Below are 17,481 nucleotides of genomic sequence, written 5' to 3'. Positions count from 1 at the left end.
AATATTTATTGTTGAAAGTGTTACATATGTCCCCTTTTTCTCCTCATTGACCCCTTCTAGCCCCCCTACCCCCTGCCTTCACCACCCTATTGTCTGTGTCCATAGGTTATACCTATATGCAAATAAGTTCTTTGGTTGATCTCCTCCTAACCACCCACCCTCCCACACCTTTCCTCTGAGATTCCGCAGTCTGTTCTATGCTTCTGTGTCTCTGCATTGGTGATCACTTTTTAATGGTCATTTTTTAATGTTCTTACTTTCAGAAGAGTGCCCCTGGGCACTGGGGAGCCTCTCCAGGAGACAGAAGTGCCTGGGAGTTTTAATTCTCCCTTTTCCCTACCCCATGTTTCACCAGTAGGCAATGGATAACTGAAGTGGGAGTACAAAAGCTTACTTCCTGTGACCTGAAGCAGAACAAACTCTGAGTTTTATTTATGCTCTGCAGTCTCCTGCTGGATCAGGCTGAGTCTGGGATTTCACCTGAAATTACTTTTTTTTTCTTGCTTAGTTTCTTTTCCTAGTCTGCTTTCCCTACTCATTTAATGCTTCTTTTTAATAACTTCCTTGCACTTGAATCCTTAGCTCCTCCATATCTGATTCTGGGAGGACATGGCCTATGATAAAAGCCTTTGGCCCTAAGGAATGACCAGTTACTGCAGGTTTTGGGTAAATGTTTCTAAAAGGTGACAGGGGATTCATAACAGGGATATGAAAGAAAAAGAAAGTCCTCCAGACTTTCAGAACACCTAGTCTCTACCACAGGAATTGGTCTTGTAGTAGACTCAACCCGCCTTTCATCAGCAGTGCTTTTTCCCACATGCAATCCACCACCAAGTAAAATAAATTTATTCCTCCAAAAAGTGTTTAGAATCACTTGCTACTGAAAGCACTCTACTCTAAGTCACCACCACTTCTCAGCTGGATTACCCATTCATTTGTTCATCTTTCTCATACTGTAGAAAAATTGGAGAATGATTTCATTGTAAGATGAAAGGTTTTATTGGGCAAAGCAAACCAGAATAGGTGGAATAAAGTGATAACCTTCAACACTGAAATGAATGTCCTTGGGCCTTAGCCAGGATCTCTCTTAACTGTTTTTTTTTTTTTAATTCTATATATTTTTATTGATTTCAGAAAGGGAGAGGGAGAGAGAGATAGAAACATCAATGATGAAAGGGAATCATTGATTGGCTGCCTCCTGCATGCCCCCTACTAGGGATTGAGCCCGAAACCTGGGCATGTGACCTCCTGGTTCATAAGTTGATGCTCAACCACTGAGCCACACCAGCTGGGCTCCTCTTAATGGTTTTTAAGAAAATGTTGAAAGTGTGCCCGAGGCTCCATCCTTGGAGAGAGGCACTTCTTGCTTTTTGTAGCTTTTGGCTCCTGGAAAGTGGCAGTGACTCCATGACCACCTAAGGGCTGCTCCACTGGTTCAGAACATCACACTCATTTGCTTTGTCTCAGCACCATATGTCTTAAGTAAATCATTGTCACAATTTTCATTCTACTGTTATTTTGCTTGTTAAATGTCTACCGTGGCAACCTCCAGCCTTGCTGAGCTGCATGCTGAGCAAGCTGTGTTGTCTCCAAGTACCAACTCTTGTTTCTGTTAATGCTCTGGCTTCAAAGTTGCATATATTTTGAGTGGACTTCCCTAACCCCATTTACATATAATCTTTTTAGTACAGAGTTCTGCAGAACATATAGCTTTTAGGGATGCCTGTGTCATATTAATATGGAAACAAGTGTGCCACTCACATTTTCAAAGAGTTACAGGTACATTGGGGAGAAAACAAACATGTGAAAAGTATAGTGCATACAAAATTTAACTTATCTACAGATAAACTTGGAAAGAATACATATAGGAGAGCATAATTTATGCTGCTAGAGTGATCACTGAAGGACCTTGAAGAATGAGGTGTATTTGGCTGTAATAAAGGTAAAGAAGATTTCAAGTAGAGAAAATAGAGTACCAAGATATCATCAACTCCTAATCATCTAAATCCATGGTCGGCAAACCGCGGCTCACGAGCCACCTGCGGCTCTTTGGCCCCTTGAGTGTGGCTCTTCCACAAAATACCACATGCGGCGCGCACGTACAGTGTGATTGAAACTTCGTGGCCCATGCGCAGAAGTTGGTATTTTGTGGAAGAGCCGGAATTTTGTGGAAGAGCCACACTCCAGGGGCCAAAGAGCCGCATGTGGCTTGTGAGCCACAGTTTGCCGAGCCAAAGTTTGCCAACCACTGATCTAAACTATTAACTCAGAAGTCTGAATGAAAAGCATGTCTTTTCTCTAATTTACTCACCTATTTGTTACATATTCCTTAAAATTTATCTTTTCCAATTAAAATGTAATTGATCTTTTTTACTTATTATATAAGAAAAATTCAAATGTGTGGTGACAAATATTGTTGACAGGACTGTGTGGAAAATAAGTTGTTGGGAGTATAAAATGATAAAATCACTTTGGAAGGGAATTTGCCAATATATAGCAATATTACATATGTATTTGCCCAAGAAATCTAATTTCTAGATTTCCATCTGTAAGATATACTGGCAAAAATATTAAAAGGCATAGTCATAAAGCTATTCTTTACAGTATGATTTGTAATAATAAAAGACTCAAATGATGGTAAATCTACAAAATAGAGACTATCCTATATAATAAAAGTCTAATGTGCAAATTGTCCCTTCGACCGGGAGTTCAGCTGGGAGTTCGACCACTCGCTATGATGTGCGCTGACCACCAGGGGGCAGTGCAGAACATGGCGGGCGTCAGCACTGGCAGTGGGCAACAGTGGAGGTGCTACCAGCCCCGATGGACCCCTATGAGGGCAGGACCACAGCGGGATGGTGGAGCAGGTGAGCGGGCAGTGCCAGGCCAAGGCTGGTGGGACCCGCCAAAGGACAGCTGGGGCCCTCCTTTCCACGCCACGCACTTGCACTTTGATTGCTGGCCAGGCCTAGGTACCGCACCTGTGTATGAATTTCGTGCACTGGGCCTCTAGTGAAGTTATAAAAAGAATGAGAAATCTTTTTGTGGTTAAAAAAGAGCTATGTTGTAATCATCTTGGATCCATTTTAAACTTTGACAAAAGCAGTGTCGTGACTGATATTTATGATATCACTTCACCAAGGCATCTGAATGTAAATATGGGATAGAGAGAGAGATGTAAGTTCAAATCCTTCTTCCTGGGAAAACGAGAATAAGGAAGAAAATGATTATTGGGTTTATAAAGGTGTGTGTATGAGGACTATTCATCCACTTTCCAATATCTATACTACATACCAGTGAGTTTAATGGGCCTGAGAACTGAAACAACACAGTGAGAAGAGTTATGCATTGGGAGAAATCATGGGTTTTATATCTTGTAAATGGAGTCATATTTGCCCTCATAAATGAAGAGAAAGTGACAAGATAAATTTTTATTGGTTTTCTCTCTTTATGTGTGTCCCTAAATTAAGATTTCAAGCAGGACACAGGAATGTAAATATCTGGAATTACTTGATACAGAAGTGTTGAAGTGCCAATAAGAAAAAGAATGTAAGTCTACAGTGGGCAGGCAGAGGAGTTTTCCAGATGGTAGTGCTGTTTTCTGTCTACCGAGCTTCCCAGCAGTCATTTCAACAGCTGGGTTTCATCCCAACGGAGATATAAAGAGAGTAATCCCAAATATAAAAATGATTGTTTGCCATTCAATAAAATTTAGTCTTATCTCTTAATGCCTACAGGATGTAGTTTCTAAGTCCCAGGGCCTTGCGGAAGGTCCGGCTGAGGGCATTCTTCACCTCATTATTTCTCAGGCTGTAGATGATGGGGTTCAACATGGGAGTCACAACAGTGTAGAACAATGATAGCAGCTTCTTGCTCTCAGGAGAATTATTGGACTTAGGCCGGAAGTAGGTGAGGCTTGAAGATACATAGAAAAGAGAGACAACAAGGAGGTGGGAGGAGCATGTAGAAAAAGCTTTATGCTTCCCTTTAGCTGATGGAATCTTGAAGATGGCAGCAGCGATTCGAGAATAGGAACATAAGACCAGCAAGCAGGGTATCATGATGACCAGAATGGTTCCAACAATCGCATAGACCTCAAACCGTGCTGTGTCTGCACAGACCAGCCTCAGCACAGGTGGGCTGTCACAGAAGAAGTGGTTCACCTTATTGGTGCCACAGAACGGGAAGCTGAAGAGCCATGTGGTCTGCACAGTAGCTACGGGAAAGCCTGGGAACCAGGAGGCAACAGCCAGTTTGGCACGTGTCCTTTGGTTCATGATGACTGGGTAGTGCAAGGGATTGCAGATGGCTACATAGCGATCGTATGCCATGATGGCCAGAAGGAAGCATTCAGCAACCCCAAAGAAGAAGAAGAAATACATCTGTATGGCACACCCAGGGAAAGAGATGGTTGTGTTCTGAGCAAGTAGGGTTCCCAGCATCTTGGGCACAATGACTAGGTTGAAGCCAATCTCCAAGAAGGACAAGTTCCTGAGGAAAAAGTACATGGGACTGTGTAGCATGGGGTCTGCCAAGGTAACCAGAATGATGAGGCTGTTTCCCATCAGGGTGACCAGGTAGATAATTAGAAATGTCAGGAAGAGTAACAACTGCAATTCAGTAGGTAGGGAAGAGAAGCTCACGAGAATAAACTCAGTTACTCTTGTCCAATTTCCTCCAACCATAATTATAGAAATGAATTCCCAGCTGGAGTCAGGGAGAGAGAGAGTCTTGATTAGAAAATTCAGATTCTAGATTTGTAATTAAGATTCCTTCTTAGTATCAGGGACAGAGGCAAAGTCAGGTTTTCAGTTAGATGAGGAAGGGTCTTGCATTGTCTAAGAATAAAGACACAAAGAAAAATGGCTAGAGCTTAAGCTCTGAGACAGGCCTGAGTTATTTTTTGGAGCTGATATTTCCTTATTTGTACATTAACACATACATAAAGGCCACGCCCTTTTAGAACCATGAGTCCCTGAAGGGGCCATTTTAGGAGATAGTGATATTCCTGCAAACACCTAAACTTTGGAGAATATAAACCAACATTCATGATTTCATTAAGCACATACAATTTATCAAGATTTTAGAAATATATTTATAATTATAATATAGAACAATGCATTTAATAATTTTTCTACTCTTCATTAATCTTTCTTGCTTGGCTAGAATTTGAGAGATAAAGATGAGCTAGCATATGTTGAAGACAGTTAACATTTGCATGTGTTTTGCCCTCCTATATGTGCATTTAATAGGTGAGGAAACTGATAATAGAGAAGTTAAGGAATAGCAATTAAAATGATAAATCTGAAATTCAAACCACATCTATTGGATTCTAAAGTCCTCTGATTTCTACTGAACCATTCTTCATCGACTATTCTGCTGTGATCTGAGGACTAACTCATTAATGCTTAAGAGAATTAGAATTGGGATTTCTGTCACATCACAGTGAATACAGTGAAAAAAAGAACCAAGAGAACCCAGCATTAACATCAAGATGCTCAGGAGGTGGAAACAATCTAAGTAATGATTGATAGATGAATGGATACAGAAGTCAGATAGACAATAAAATACTATTCAGCCATAAAAATAAGGAAATTCTGCCACTTTAAACAACATAAATGAACTATGAGGACATTATGCTAAGTAAAATAAGTCAGACAGAGAAAGACAAATACTGTATAATCTCACTTATATGTGGGATCTGAACAAAACAAAACAAAAACAGGAAAACACAACTCTAAGAAAAAGAGATCAGATTTGTGGTTACCAGAAGTGGGAGCTAAGGGGTGGGAGAATTGGAGGAAGGTGGTCAAAATGTATAAAGTTTGAGATATAGGATAAATAAGTACTAGGAATGCAATGCATTACATATTGACTGTAGTTTACACTGCTATAAGATACATATAAGAAAATGGTTAGGAGAGTAGATACTAAGAGTTCTCATCACAAGGAGAAATTTTTTCTTTCATTTTATTGTATCTATATGAGATGATAGATGTTAACTACCCCAATTGTGGTAATCATTTCCCAATATATGTAAGTCAAACCATTATGCTATACACCTTAAATATATATATCAATAAAACTGTAAAAATGTTCAGGAGGCTCCCAAGAATGAACTGGATCCCCATTCTGTATTATTTTTTTTCTAATATTCAAATGATTATCAAGAAGCTCTTCTTTTTTTTGATTTTGGTAATTTAAAATGTTGAGTTCTAATGAAGAAATTATGAGATAAAGTTGGAAAATTATATTGGCTGAGAAGCTGAACTAAATTAAAAAGGAATTAGATATAGTTAGGAACTATTGTAAGAAAATTAAAAGTTTAATAACAGAAATAAAAACATTATTAGGAATAGATAAAACAGCTGAGAAGCTGAACTAAATTAAAAAGGAATTAGATATGGTTAGGAACTATTATAAGAAAATTAAAAGTTTAATAACAGAAAAACATTATTAGGAATAGATAAAATGATTATTGACACAAAGTAGAAGAGAAACAAGTATGCTGTATGTGTTTTGGGTATGTTATATCAATAGAATTTTATTTTTTGTGAGGGAATTTGGACCTTATTCTATAGATAGGGAGAGCAATCTGAATATTTGAAGCGGGGGAGTGGCATTGTCATATATGTCATACAGAAAGACCACTCTGATACCGTTGTGAGAATGGATGGAATAGGGAGGAGTTAGGGAGGGATTAAAGCTGAATGCCTGAGTCAAGAAGACCAGTGGTATGCTTATTCTCCAGTTCTGTTTTCACTTATAATCCATTTTCAAAAAGAGGATAGATAATGAAGAGAAGCTACATATTTATCAGGTTGTGGTGAATAATTTAAATTTCAACGTTATATTTAAAACTCCAAAATATTCACATAGGAAAATAGAATCCTACCCAACAATAATAGTCAAACTGATCTAAGATGTCTTTGAAGCACTAAAAGTTAAATGAAGCATATCTAAAGTTTTGAGCCCAACTTCAGAAAAACCAAATACAAGTTTAAAAAAAGAATAATAAAAGGCTCAGAAAAAAAATAAATAAAATAAAAGGCTCAGAAAAGACCCCCTGAGATGGTGGTGTGGGATCATGATTATTGAATTAAAGGCTGTAAAATATATTGCCGGAAATGTAAAAAACTGAATCAGTAAATTAGAAAAGAAGTTTGAGAAACTATACTCAAATTACTGAGAAAAATTATAAAAAGATAAAAATAATGAGGAGAATAATGAAGTAAAATACAGGAAATAAAATTAATCTAATAGGTATTCCAGAATGACATAACAAAGGAGAGAGAAGAAAGACAATATTGAAAGAAGTACCAGGGGAAGAATAAACATCTCTGAGCTACAGGAAGACGTGACTTTTTGAACTGAAGGAATTCCTAAACACAAAACAAATTTCTTTTTCAAGATTCACACAAACATATGTCTTTACATTAATGAAAGATTTTGTTTTTCATTTTTAGGATAGTGAAAATTTCTATTTAGTAACAAGCCTAGAAAATGATAAAAGCAAAACAAAACAAAATTGAAAACCTCTCTCTCAACTACAACCAAACAAAAACTCTAGCCCAACTACAAAGGAAAAAAATAAACCAGGAAACCTCTGTTTCTAGGAAAATGGGGTAGATTTCCTTATTTTTCCCAGGACTTCTCTAATACCACCCCAGCAGATGTGTTGGGGCATTATACAGCTGCTGAGGGTAGAAGTCTAAGTTTCTCACTCAAACTTTTTTGTTGTAAATCAGAATGGGGCCACAGTTATTGTGGCCCCATATACACACATATATATGTTTATATAGTGTTTAGCTGGAGTAAATGGGTTATTGTTTAAAAATATTTTCCTTATTTTTCCCACTAGCGTAACTAAAAAGTCTAGACATTATATGTGAAAGAAACATAAGATTCTGAAAGGTGGAGAGAAGAAGGTAGACCAGCTAGGCACTTCAGAACCCAAGGAAAGTCATGGTGATTAGTTTCCTGGTGTGTGGGTTGTTTTTTGTTTTTTGTTTTTTTGCCTCATTATGTCCCAGACTTGGGGCTGAACATATGAGCAACATTAAAATGCCAAGAGGCAGAGAAAAAAATACTTGAACAAAAGTCTGCTCTCATTATCCTAAGGACCAAAAAATAACCGTATAGCAAGATTTTTAAACAATAACCCATCTACTCCAGCTAAACGCTATATAAACATATATATGTGTGTATATGTGTGTATATGTGTCTATATATATATATATACAGAACAATAACTGTGGCCCCATTCTGATTTACAACAAAAAAGTTTGAGTGAGAAACTGAGACTTCTACCCTCAGCAGCTGTATAGATGCCCCAACACATCTGCTGGGGTGGTATTAGAGAAGTCCTGGGAAGCCAGGACTTTCAACCCCGCCAAGCAAAAACAAAGCCCACTATCTAGATGACAGTGAAGACAATGTGGGAAGCCTGGACTTCTCCCTCCCCGCGCCCCCCAATCCTGGCAGCAATGCAGTGGCACTCCCACCTCCTTTCTCTGCAAGGGCGATGTTAAAGGAAGCCAGCTAAAACAGAAGGCTTAGATAAAATTCGGAGTCTTATAATGCTACATACTGAAAACGTCCTGGTAACATGGTACCCAAACCGAAAATATGGATAGATATAATAGACTTTTCTTCTCTTGAGTTTTCAAAATGATGATTGGTGGTTGAAGCAAATGTGTAATACTATCTGATATGGTTCTAAATGTATTTAGAAGAAATATTTATGAGAATTGTATTATAAACAGGATGGTCAAAGGGAGGCAAAGGAAGGTTAGGTTTCTGCAATTCACTTAAACTGATAAAATGACCACATTGGTAGACTGTGATAAATTATGTACATATAATGCAATGTCTACAGCAGTCACTAAAGAACTGATACAAAGAGATCTATTGAAAACACTACAGATAAATCAAAATGGAATAATAAAAATGTTCAAGTAACTTAAAGAAAAGAGAAAAAAGAAAGCAGGGAAATCAGAAAACAAACAGAAAACAAAAAATAAAAATGGCAGATTAAGCTCTAAGATATCTATAATTATATTAAGTGCAAATGGTTTAAATATACAACTAAAGGACAGAGATTGGCAAAGTGGATTGAAAAACATGACCCAACTATATGTTGCTTACAAGGAACCCACAGTAAATGTAATTAGATATGTAGTTTGAAAGTAATATTTGAAAACAGACGTTAGCATGCAAATATCAATTTTAAAATGGTCATTTAATTATTTATACTTTGTAATTGTGATAATAACATTTTTTCTAGAATTTAAAAATATAATACATATAAAAATCCCCATAGATTAATCTCACTTCTGAGTATAGATGCAAAAAGTTCATGTAAAAATTTCAAATGGAGACAATATTTACAAGATAAATGTTAAGAGTGTTACAAATTAACCAAGAGAAAATTAGGTAAATCTATAATTGTTGAATTCACACAATCAGAAATCAAATGTCAAAGAAGAGAAAAACGTTCAGAGTTACAAGAAATCAAACAATTTTTAAAAGGAGATTAATTTTTCTTTAAAATTTTAAAATGGGATATTTATTTTGTGTAAAAGTGAAAGAATATAAACTTTTAAACAGTGAGTTCCAAATGATAAGTGGATTGCACAGTATATATCAAGAGATTTTGAACTAGTAATTCTATGTATTCCATTTAGATTATGTGCAGGTTTTATCTATCAGAATGTGCCTCTTTATTTATAATAGATCATTGAAAGAAAGAAATAATTAAGGATAACATAAACACATAAAAATAGCAGATTGGTGAAATAAGCTGTGTTATATTTATACTATGAAATGCTGTGAAGTAATTTAAAAGTATAAAAAAATCAAATGGCATGAGAAACTATTCACTAAGTTCTGTTATGTTGATAAAGTAGGCTACAACATAGTATGTTTAATATGAGATTTACATATACATACATATATATATATATATATACATATAGAAAGTTCTATTTCAGTTATATTTCTTTGTAATATCTTAGCGATACAGTTGCAAGTGTTTAAAATTTTCATTGCATTTTATATTTTTTATATTAGCCACAGCGAAAATGTATTGCTTTTTATTTGAAGAACAATTACTTGAATATTAGTAAGAATAAAATACATCATAAAACAATTCATAACAAAAGGGAAACGTGAATGACAAACTGGAGAAGATACTTGCAATAATGACAACAAATAATAAAACATATCTTTCTAATGTATAGTGAACCATATAAACACCTTTCACAAAGACATGATCACCCCAAAAGAAAAATAGAAGACACAAAGATTTATTCCATCAAAAGGTGCAATGGCTCATAAGCATATGAAAATTACTCTATTTTGCTAGTAATAAAATAAAAAATTGTCAACATTGAAATTCAATTTCTTTATCAAATTTGAAATATTGAATAATATTCAGTGCTAGTAAAGGATGGTGTGCTAAGCAATATCTTATTTGCTTAAGGCTGTGTAAATTAATATAATTTTTTTTCCTCTGAAAATCAATTTGGTCCCATTGTGTGAGGATCCTTTAATGTTCACACATTTTGATACAAGAACTCCTTCTGGTGGAAAAGATGGAGGCAATGATTTTACATATAACTTTGTTCAATGCTGTTATAATCATAACTTGATAATGGTCATTAATAGATAGATAAGTTAATGATTCAATGATAGATAATGCAAAATACTCACAGACAGACAACAGTATGGGGATTACCAGAGGGAAAGGGGAAGATAAAAGGGGTTAAAGGGAGGATAAATGGTGATGGAAGGAGACTTGACTGGGTGGTAAACACACAATTCAATATACAGATGATGTATTATAGAATTGTATACAGTAGGTCCTTGGGTTAAGTCGGAGATTCATTCCTACCACACACGTAACATGATTTTCGCCATAAGTCGGAACCCACCTACATAAACACCTACGTCACTCACATGGAGCACATATACAGCAGTAATGAAGTGAAACAGTAAAAAAAAATTTAAAAGAAAGATAACAATTCCTGACCTTTACTTGTGGTAAATAAATAATAAAACACATAAAGCACATATGTACATAAGTTGAAATGACAGATTTTTTAAAAAAAATAAATGGGAGATGGCGACGTAACCACAAAACGACGTACGTCGAGTCTGACGTAACCCGAGAACTGCCTGTACTTGAAACCTATATAATTTTATTAACTAATGTCATCCCAATAAATTCAATAAAAATAAATAAAAAGTATGTATTTAAGAAACTATGTAATCATTTAAGTAATTTTGAAGAATATTTAATAGTATAGTATAATAATTATTTTATAATATTAAATAAAACATAAAAACCAACACTGCACACATATAAATTTCCAATTTTGTAAATGTATGCTTGTGTAAAATGATTGAAAGTGTATATGCAAAATTTAAAAGTGATCTACTTCAGGTGGTAAAAGGAGAGGATTTATTTTCTTATTTTTACTTTCCTGGATTTCCAAATTTTCTACAGTGAGCTACATTTGTTATAGAAGCAATAAAAACATTAAAATGAGAATGACGATGATCACAATGTTGTTGAAGCTGGCAATATGTGCCTAGTATATAATACATTTATGCTTTGTGCTTTTTTCATTCTCACTTTCTTCCCACACCATCATTATCCTCCTTGTATTAGAGATGAATAAATGGAAATTTAAGGCAGATATATAAATTTTTAGTTAAGAAACTTTGTAATTATATAGAGAGTAAATGACGGAGCTTGATCTTAAAACCATAATCAGAAATATAATTTAAAAAACACTAAGGTTTTTAACTAGGCATATAAAATGAACAGAATCTACACCAGTAGTCGGCAAACTGCGGCCCCTTGAGTGTGGCACTTCCACAAAATACCACGTGCGGGCGCGATTGAAACTTTGTGGCCACACTCAAGGGGCCAAAGAGCCGCATGTGGCTCGCGAGCCGCAGTTTGCCGACCACTGACCTACACCGTAAGTGTCATCTTTGGTTCCCCACATCCCTCTCTTCCTCCTCTGCTCCAGTGTTGAGCTTCTTACCATTTATTGGACTCAATACTTTTGTGTGTCTATACTTTTGCAGGTAGCATTGTCTCGATCTATACACACGCTCTCTTCCACCTGGCTGACTTCTTCTTTCTGATCCTCAAAACTCAGAAAGCTCTGTCTCTCATGTGATGTTTCCAGATAAAATTAATTATCTTCTCTGTCTTCCTATTCTTAAAATTTTTTTTATTAATCTGTTATTATAATTACCTATTTACATCTCAATCTATAAACTCCTTCAGAGCATGACCTGTCTTAGTTATATTTATAGAGGAAGCTCAGTGTCCATCCCGATAAGCTGTGAATATGTGCTTTGGGATAACTAATTGAATGAGTGAATACATGAATTTGACAAAGCTCATTCTTCCCAGTGCTTCCATTCATCATTAAAGTTCTTACTTTTTCCCATACTGCTCTTCCTTTAGTCAGAATTTCACTTTCATTAGAAGTTCCATGTCAGGACAAATTGTAGTATTTGGTGTTGGTGGAGAAGAATTGAGAAGGAGGAGGGAGGAAAAATGAAAGAGCCTGTTGGGATTTCCCATAGAACTGCTGGAAACTACTAGGGAAGAAGAGATGGCACCTGGCTCGAGGGTGGAAGACATCACAGAACCTGCTGGCTCATGGCAGGCCCACAGGCTTCTTACCAGTTCCTCCAGAACTTGCACCGGAACATCCCTCTGATAATTATTTGACTTACTGTCCCAGGAGCAGGGGCCCACTCTTCTAGGCCTTTTACACCCATAGAATTGTCCTAAAGAAATAGTGTATTCTGATATCCTTTGCCTCACGAATGTTCCACTGAGGCAGGTCTTCCCTAAGTTAATTAGAGGGAAGTAAAAAATGGAGGAAATTTATATCCTGTTGAGGCTGCAGGATCTAGAAACTTCCTAACCAGAAAACTTTAGAGGACAGAGTTGGAAAATAACCTTGGTAATCTCAATCTTTTTGTGGTCTCAGCTCTCACTTATCTTATGACACAGAAAGAAGAAAATGAAGCCCAGGGAGAAAGAAACTGATGAGATCTTTCCAGTGTGGACACAGGAATAGAATGAGGTGTCCCACCAAACCCTGCTCAAACTTTGTTCAGTCTAGCAACTGAACCCAGAGAGGGACCCTTGGCTGATCTGGCCCACGGTAAGGAGCCTTACCTATGCCCAGTAGGGAGATCTTCTTTGTTCAGCTCTGTCTAACACCCATGTTGCATGCATGTCCTTGAGTATTTGAAGAGCTCCAGCTCTGTTATCAGAAGAACCAGAAGAGGAACCAAGGAAGTCTTACTCTCTGTCCTGGATGGGCCATTAATGGCTGGACCTGAAACCAGGCCCCTGCTCCCTTCTCTCAGGTGTGAGTAGACTACATAGGTTGGCCATACTCCCAGTCTGATTAAGAGAGTTATTTCCAGCAGTGCTTCTTTTGTCCTGGGGCCAGTTGAAGAGCTGGCACTTGTATTTTCCCCCAGGTGTTATTGGGCTCACCTTAGCTCCTCTTCCTTCCTTTCCTCATGGGGACCTGACCTTTCTTGAATCTATTGTCCTTTGAGAGAGCATGATAAACTTCAGATGCCAACATTAAAGTTCAAGAAAAGAGAAGCAAATTCAAGGCTAGAGGAAGCAGTATTGTGTAGAATAAAGCATTAAATTTGAAGTCGGAGTTATGTAAATTTAATACCAGCACTAGATCTCTCAGGTTTATGATGCTTAACAATTTTAAAGTTTACTTAAAAATCAGGATGAACACCATATACACATCACACCACATTAGCTGCATCTATTTTATAAAGATAAAATTTCAAATATATATGTAAAGTTTACTATTAAAATATTTCTGTAAGGATACATAAGAAATTGATAATAGTTGCTTCTGGGCAAGGATAGTTGCTTCTGCGCAAGGAAATGGGGTGGAGAGGTCACCCTTGAGAGGGAAATTTACTTTTGGTTGTATGTAATTCTTAACTGATTGGATTTTTTACTTAAAACATTTTTCAGCTTGGCTAGTGTGGCTCCGTGGATGAGTGTCAGGTGCTCACAGCTAGATTTCTGGTTGGGGCACATGCCTGGATTGCAGGCTCGATCCCCGGCAAGAGGCCAGCAGGAGGCAGCCAATCGATGATTCTCTCATCATTTATGCTTCTATCTCTCTCTCCATCTCCCTTCCACTCTGAAATCAATAAAAGTATATTTAAAACATTGTTCATTTTGAAATTATTTTAGATGTATAAAAGAGTTACAAAGATGGTGAGAATTCATTTTAACACTCCATCCAAATTCCATTGATATTAACATCTTACATAAACATTGTCCATTTGTCAGAACTAAAGAATTAACATTGGTACAACACTATTAACTAAACAATAGGCCTTATTTAAATATGATCAGTTTTCCCACACTTATCTGTTTTCTGTACCAGGAGTCAATCCAAGATAACATATTGCATTTAGTTGTTATATACCCTTACTTTTCTCTAATTTGTGATATTTTCACAGTGTGACACTAAGTGGCACTCTGGAAAACTGGTCAAGTATTTTGTAGATTGTTACTCAGTCATGGTTTATATGTTGTTTTTTCATGATTCCGCTTTTTTTAAGATTGGGAATAATAGCATTAGGGTGCATTGCGCTTCTCATCACATCACATTAGGGTGTGCATGATATTAACATGACATTACTATTCCCTTTACATACACTATTCCTTAGGAGAAAGTTACTAAGTCTAACCTATGTGCAAGGGAGAGGAATTAATCTCTGCCTCCAGGAGAAGGAGTGGAGTCTGGTTGAATTTTTATCATGTGCAAGTATTTGAATTTTTAATTAAAAAAATAGACATTTCAGACAAAACAAAAATAATCTTCTGGTTTCCTCTGCTGATTTCTAACCTCATGACCAGGAGAAATTATTCAATGACCCAGTTTCTCATGTATAAAATGCCCAATACCTGTTGTAAGAAGGAAATGAAATATAAAGTGTAGAAAAATGTCATTTATGATAAGATTCCACCAAGATACTACTAGTATTTGGCCTGGAACTTGAAGGTTGCCATCAAGGAGGGGAAGGGGCATTCTATTGATTATAGAATGATCAACATCATTACTATTACTGCCACCAACACCATTTCTACAATAACTGACTTAGAATCTTTGTATATACTAATCCTTTTGCTTTGTATATTATTCCTCTTTGTTTTTACCTGGTTAACTCCTATACACTCTTCTGATACCACTTTAAATTCCACTTCCTCAGTGAAGTCTTTTCTGATCTGAATGCAAATTAAGACTTTCTCCTTCTATTTTCTTCTCAGTGCATTATGTTTTTTTCCTTCATAGTGATGATATAAATTTGTAATTTTATATTTATTTGTGTAGTTGTTTAATATCTTGCCTCTCCTTTGAACTATAATGCCCCTGAGGGAAGGGACTCTGTTTTGCTCATCCCTGTAAATACAGTACTTGGTAGTAAGTGTAAAGAAGAATTGGGAAGCGAGTATGGAAGCAACGAGAACAGTGAGAAAGCACTTATAATAGTAACTAGAAGCCAGGTACATGAAATTTGTGCACTTGGTGGTAGTGGGGGGGTTCCCCTCAGTCTGGCCTGCACCCTCTTGCAGTCCAGGAGCCCTCGGGGGATGTCCAACTGACGGGTTATGGAGAACGGGCCTAAGCCGTCAGTCGGATATCCTTAGTACTGCTGCAGAGATGGGAGAGGCTCCCACCACCACCGCTGTGCTTACCAGCTGTGAGCCCAGCTTCTGGTTGAGCGGTGCTCCCCCTGTGGGAGTGCACTGACCACCAGGGGGCAGCTCCTGCATTGAGCATCTGCCCCTTGGTGGTCAGTGCACGTCATACTGACTGGTTGTTCCACCATTCAGTTGATTTGCATATTAGCCTTTTATTATATAGGATTTAGAAATAAAGGCTTGGGCAGTGTCATATAATGGTGTATAATGGCAGTGGCAATGGAAATTGGAATTGAGACAAGGTTAGAGTAACAAGAATATTGCCAAGGAAGAATGAGCAGGATTAGAAGATTGGGTGAACATGTCTATAATAGCATTTATCAAAGTGTAGAATTATAAATAATACTAGTGGCCCAGTGCACGAATTCATGCACATTGGAAGTGAATTAATTAGAAGAAATATTTTAATATTGCTATTTGCCGCGCCCCCCTCCCCCATCGCCATTCCCTCCCTCTGCCTGCTGGCACCTGCCTAGCTGGCCTGGCGCTGCCCGCTCTCTAGCCCTGCCCCCCAACAACTGGTTGTTTCTTTGTTTGGTCAATTTGCATATTACCCTTTTATTATATAGGATAGCACTTTACACGGCACTGTCTTTTTGTTCTATAGCCATTTGTGTTCTTATCTGTCTAACTCACAAAAACAGAAGCTTCTTGACATTTATGCAGAAATATCTTGGTGGCAGTTGTAAATATGAAATACACATTTCAGTGAGAAGTCAGGCCTAGGGAAATAGTTTGGGGATTGTGCATCCATTTATTGCACACTTACTCTACACCAGGCACTGGACTAGGCCTCAGAAATATAAACATGAATGATAAACTCTCCTTACTGTGTCCTTTATGTATATAAAAATACAAGTATAATGTCTTTAATGCTTAACGGTGATACATACATGATACCATATGTGTGCAAGGAGAGTGTACTTGGAACTAGAGGAATCAGTGAGAGATTAATAGAAGGCAAATATTAGCGTTTAACCTTAATGAGTAGAAGTTAATTTGGTATGTATGGAGAGTATGGGGAGAGAGGCAGGAATTCTAGACAGAGGAAATGAATAAAGATATAGATATTTAATAATAATGTCTACCTTTTTTTGAAGACATTCTGTTTCATGTTGCTTTATTTAGAAAATTAAATTAACTTTATTAGTCCTTTCAATTATCCCAAAGAAATAGTTCTATATATAGGCCTCAGAAATATAAACATGAATGATTCCTGCAAGAATAGGGCTTCCTCGGGCCTATTCCTGCAAGAATAGGGCTTCCTGAGACCAGAGCTCCCTTCTCAGCTGTCTCGCTCCCTCCCTTCCCCGCTTCACCCTTGGCTCCCTCCCTTCCCCGCTGCTTCGGCTCCCTCCCATGTCCTCTGCTTCACCTCCCTCCTGTGCCCGCCACCTCACTCCCTCCCTTCTTTGCCACTTCGTTCCCTCCCGTGTCTGCTGCCTCAACTCCACTCCCGTCTCTGCTACCTCCGATCCATTCCCTTCTCTGCTGCTTGGCTCTCTTCTGCAGTGCTTGGCTTCCTTCTACACCAGTGATGGTGAACCTATGTCAGAGGTGACACGCGAACTCATTTTTTTGGTTGATTTTTCTTTGTTAAATGGCATTTAAATATATAAAATAAATATCAAAAATATAAGTCTTTGTTTTACTATGGTTGCAAATATAAAAAAATTTCTATATGTGAC

At 37.2% G+C, this 17,481-nt stretch overlaps 1 protein-coding gene across 1 annotated transcript; it reads right to left on the bottom strand.

The window, feature by feature from the left end:
• Nucleotides 1-3,659: 3,659 nt before the first annotated feature.
• On the bottom strand, nucleotides 3,660-4,709 carry LOC102259139 (olfactory receptor 10A5). The gene has a single exon (XM_005873926.2). It carries the CDS (start codon nucleotides 4,683-4,685, stop codon nucleotides 3,732-3,734), a length of 954 nt encoding a protein of 317 aa, XP_005873988.1. The 5' UTR covers nucleotides 4,686-4,709; the 3' UTR covers nucleotides 3,660-3,731.
• Nucleotides 4,710-17,481: the final 12,772 nt, after the last annotated feature.

This window comes from Myotis brandtii, unplaced genomic scaffold (genome assembly GCF_000412655.1).
Source record: "Myotis brandtii unplaced genomic scaffold, ASM41265v1 scaffold422, whole genome shotgun sequence".
Taxonomy (NCBI): domain Eukaryota; kingdom Metazoa; phylum Chordata; class Mammalia; order Chiroptera; family Vespertilionidae; genus Myotis; species Myotis brandtii.
The sequence above is the reverse complement of the archived record's forward strand: the minus strand, read 5'-3'. Positions and strand labels throughout refer to the sequence as shown.

Excerpts from the sequence above, each read along its gene's own strand:
- LOC102259139 (XM_005873926.2), bottom strand. The coding sequence starts at position 4,685 with ATGGTTGGAGGAAATTGGACAAGAGTAACTGAGTTTATTCTCGTGAGC.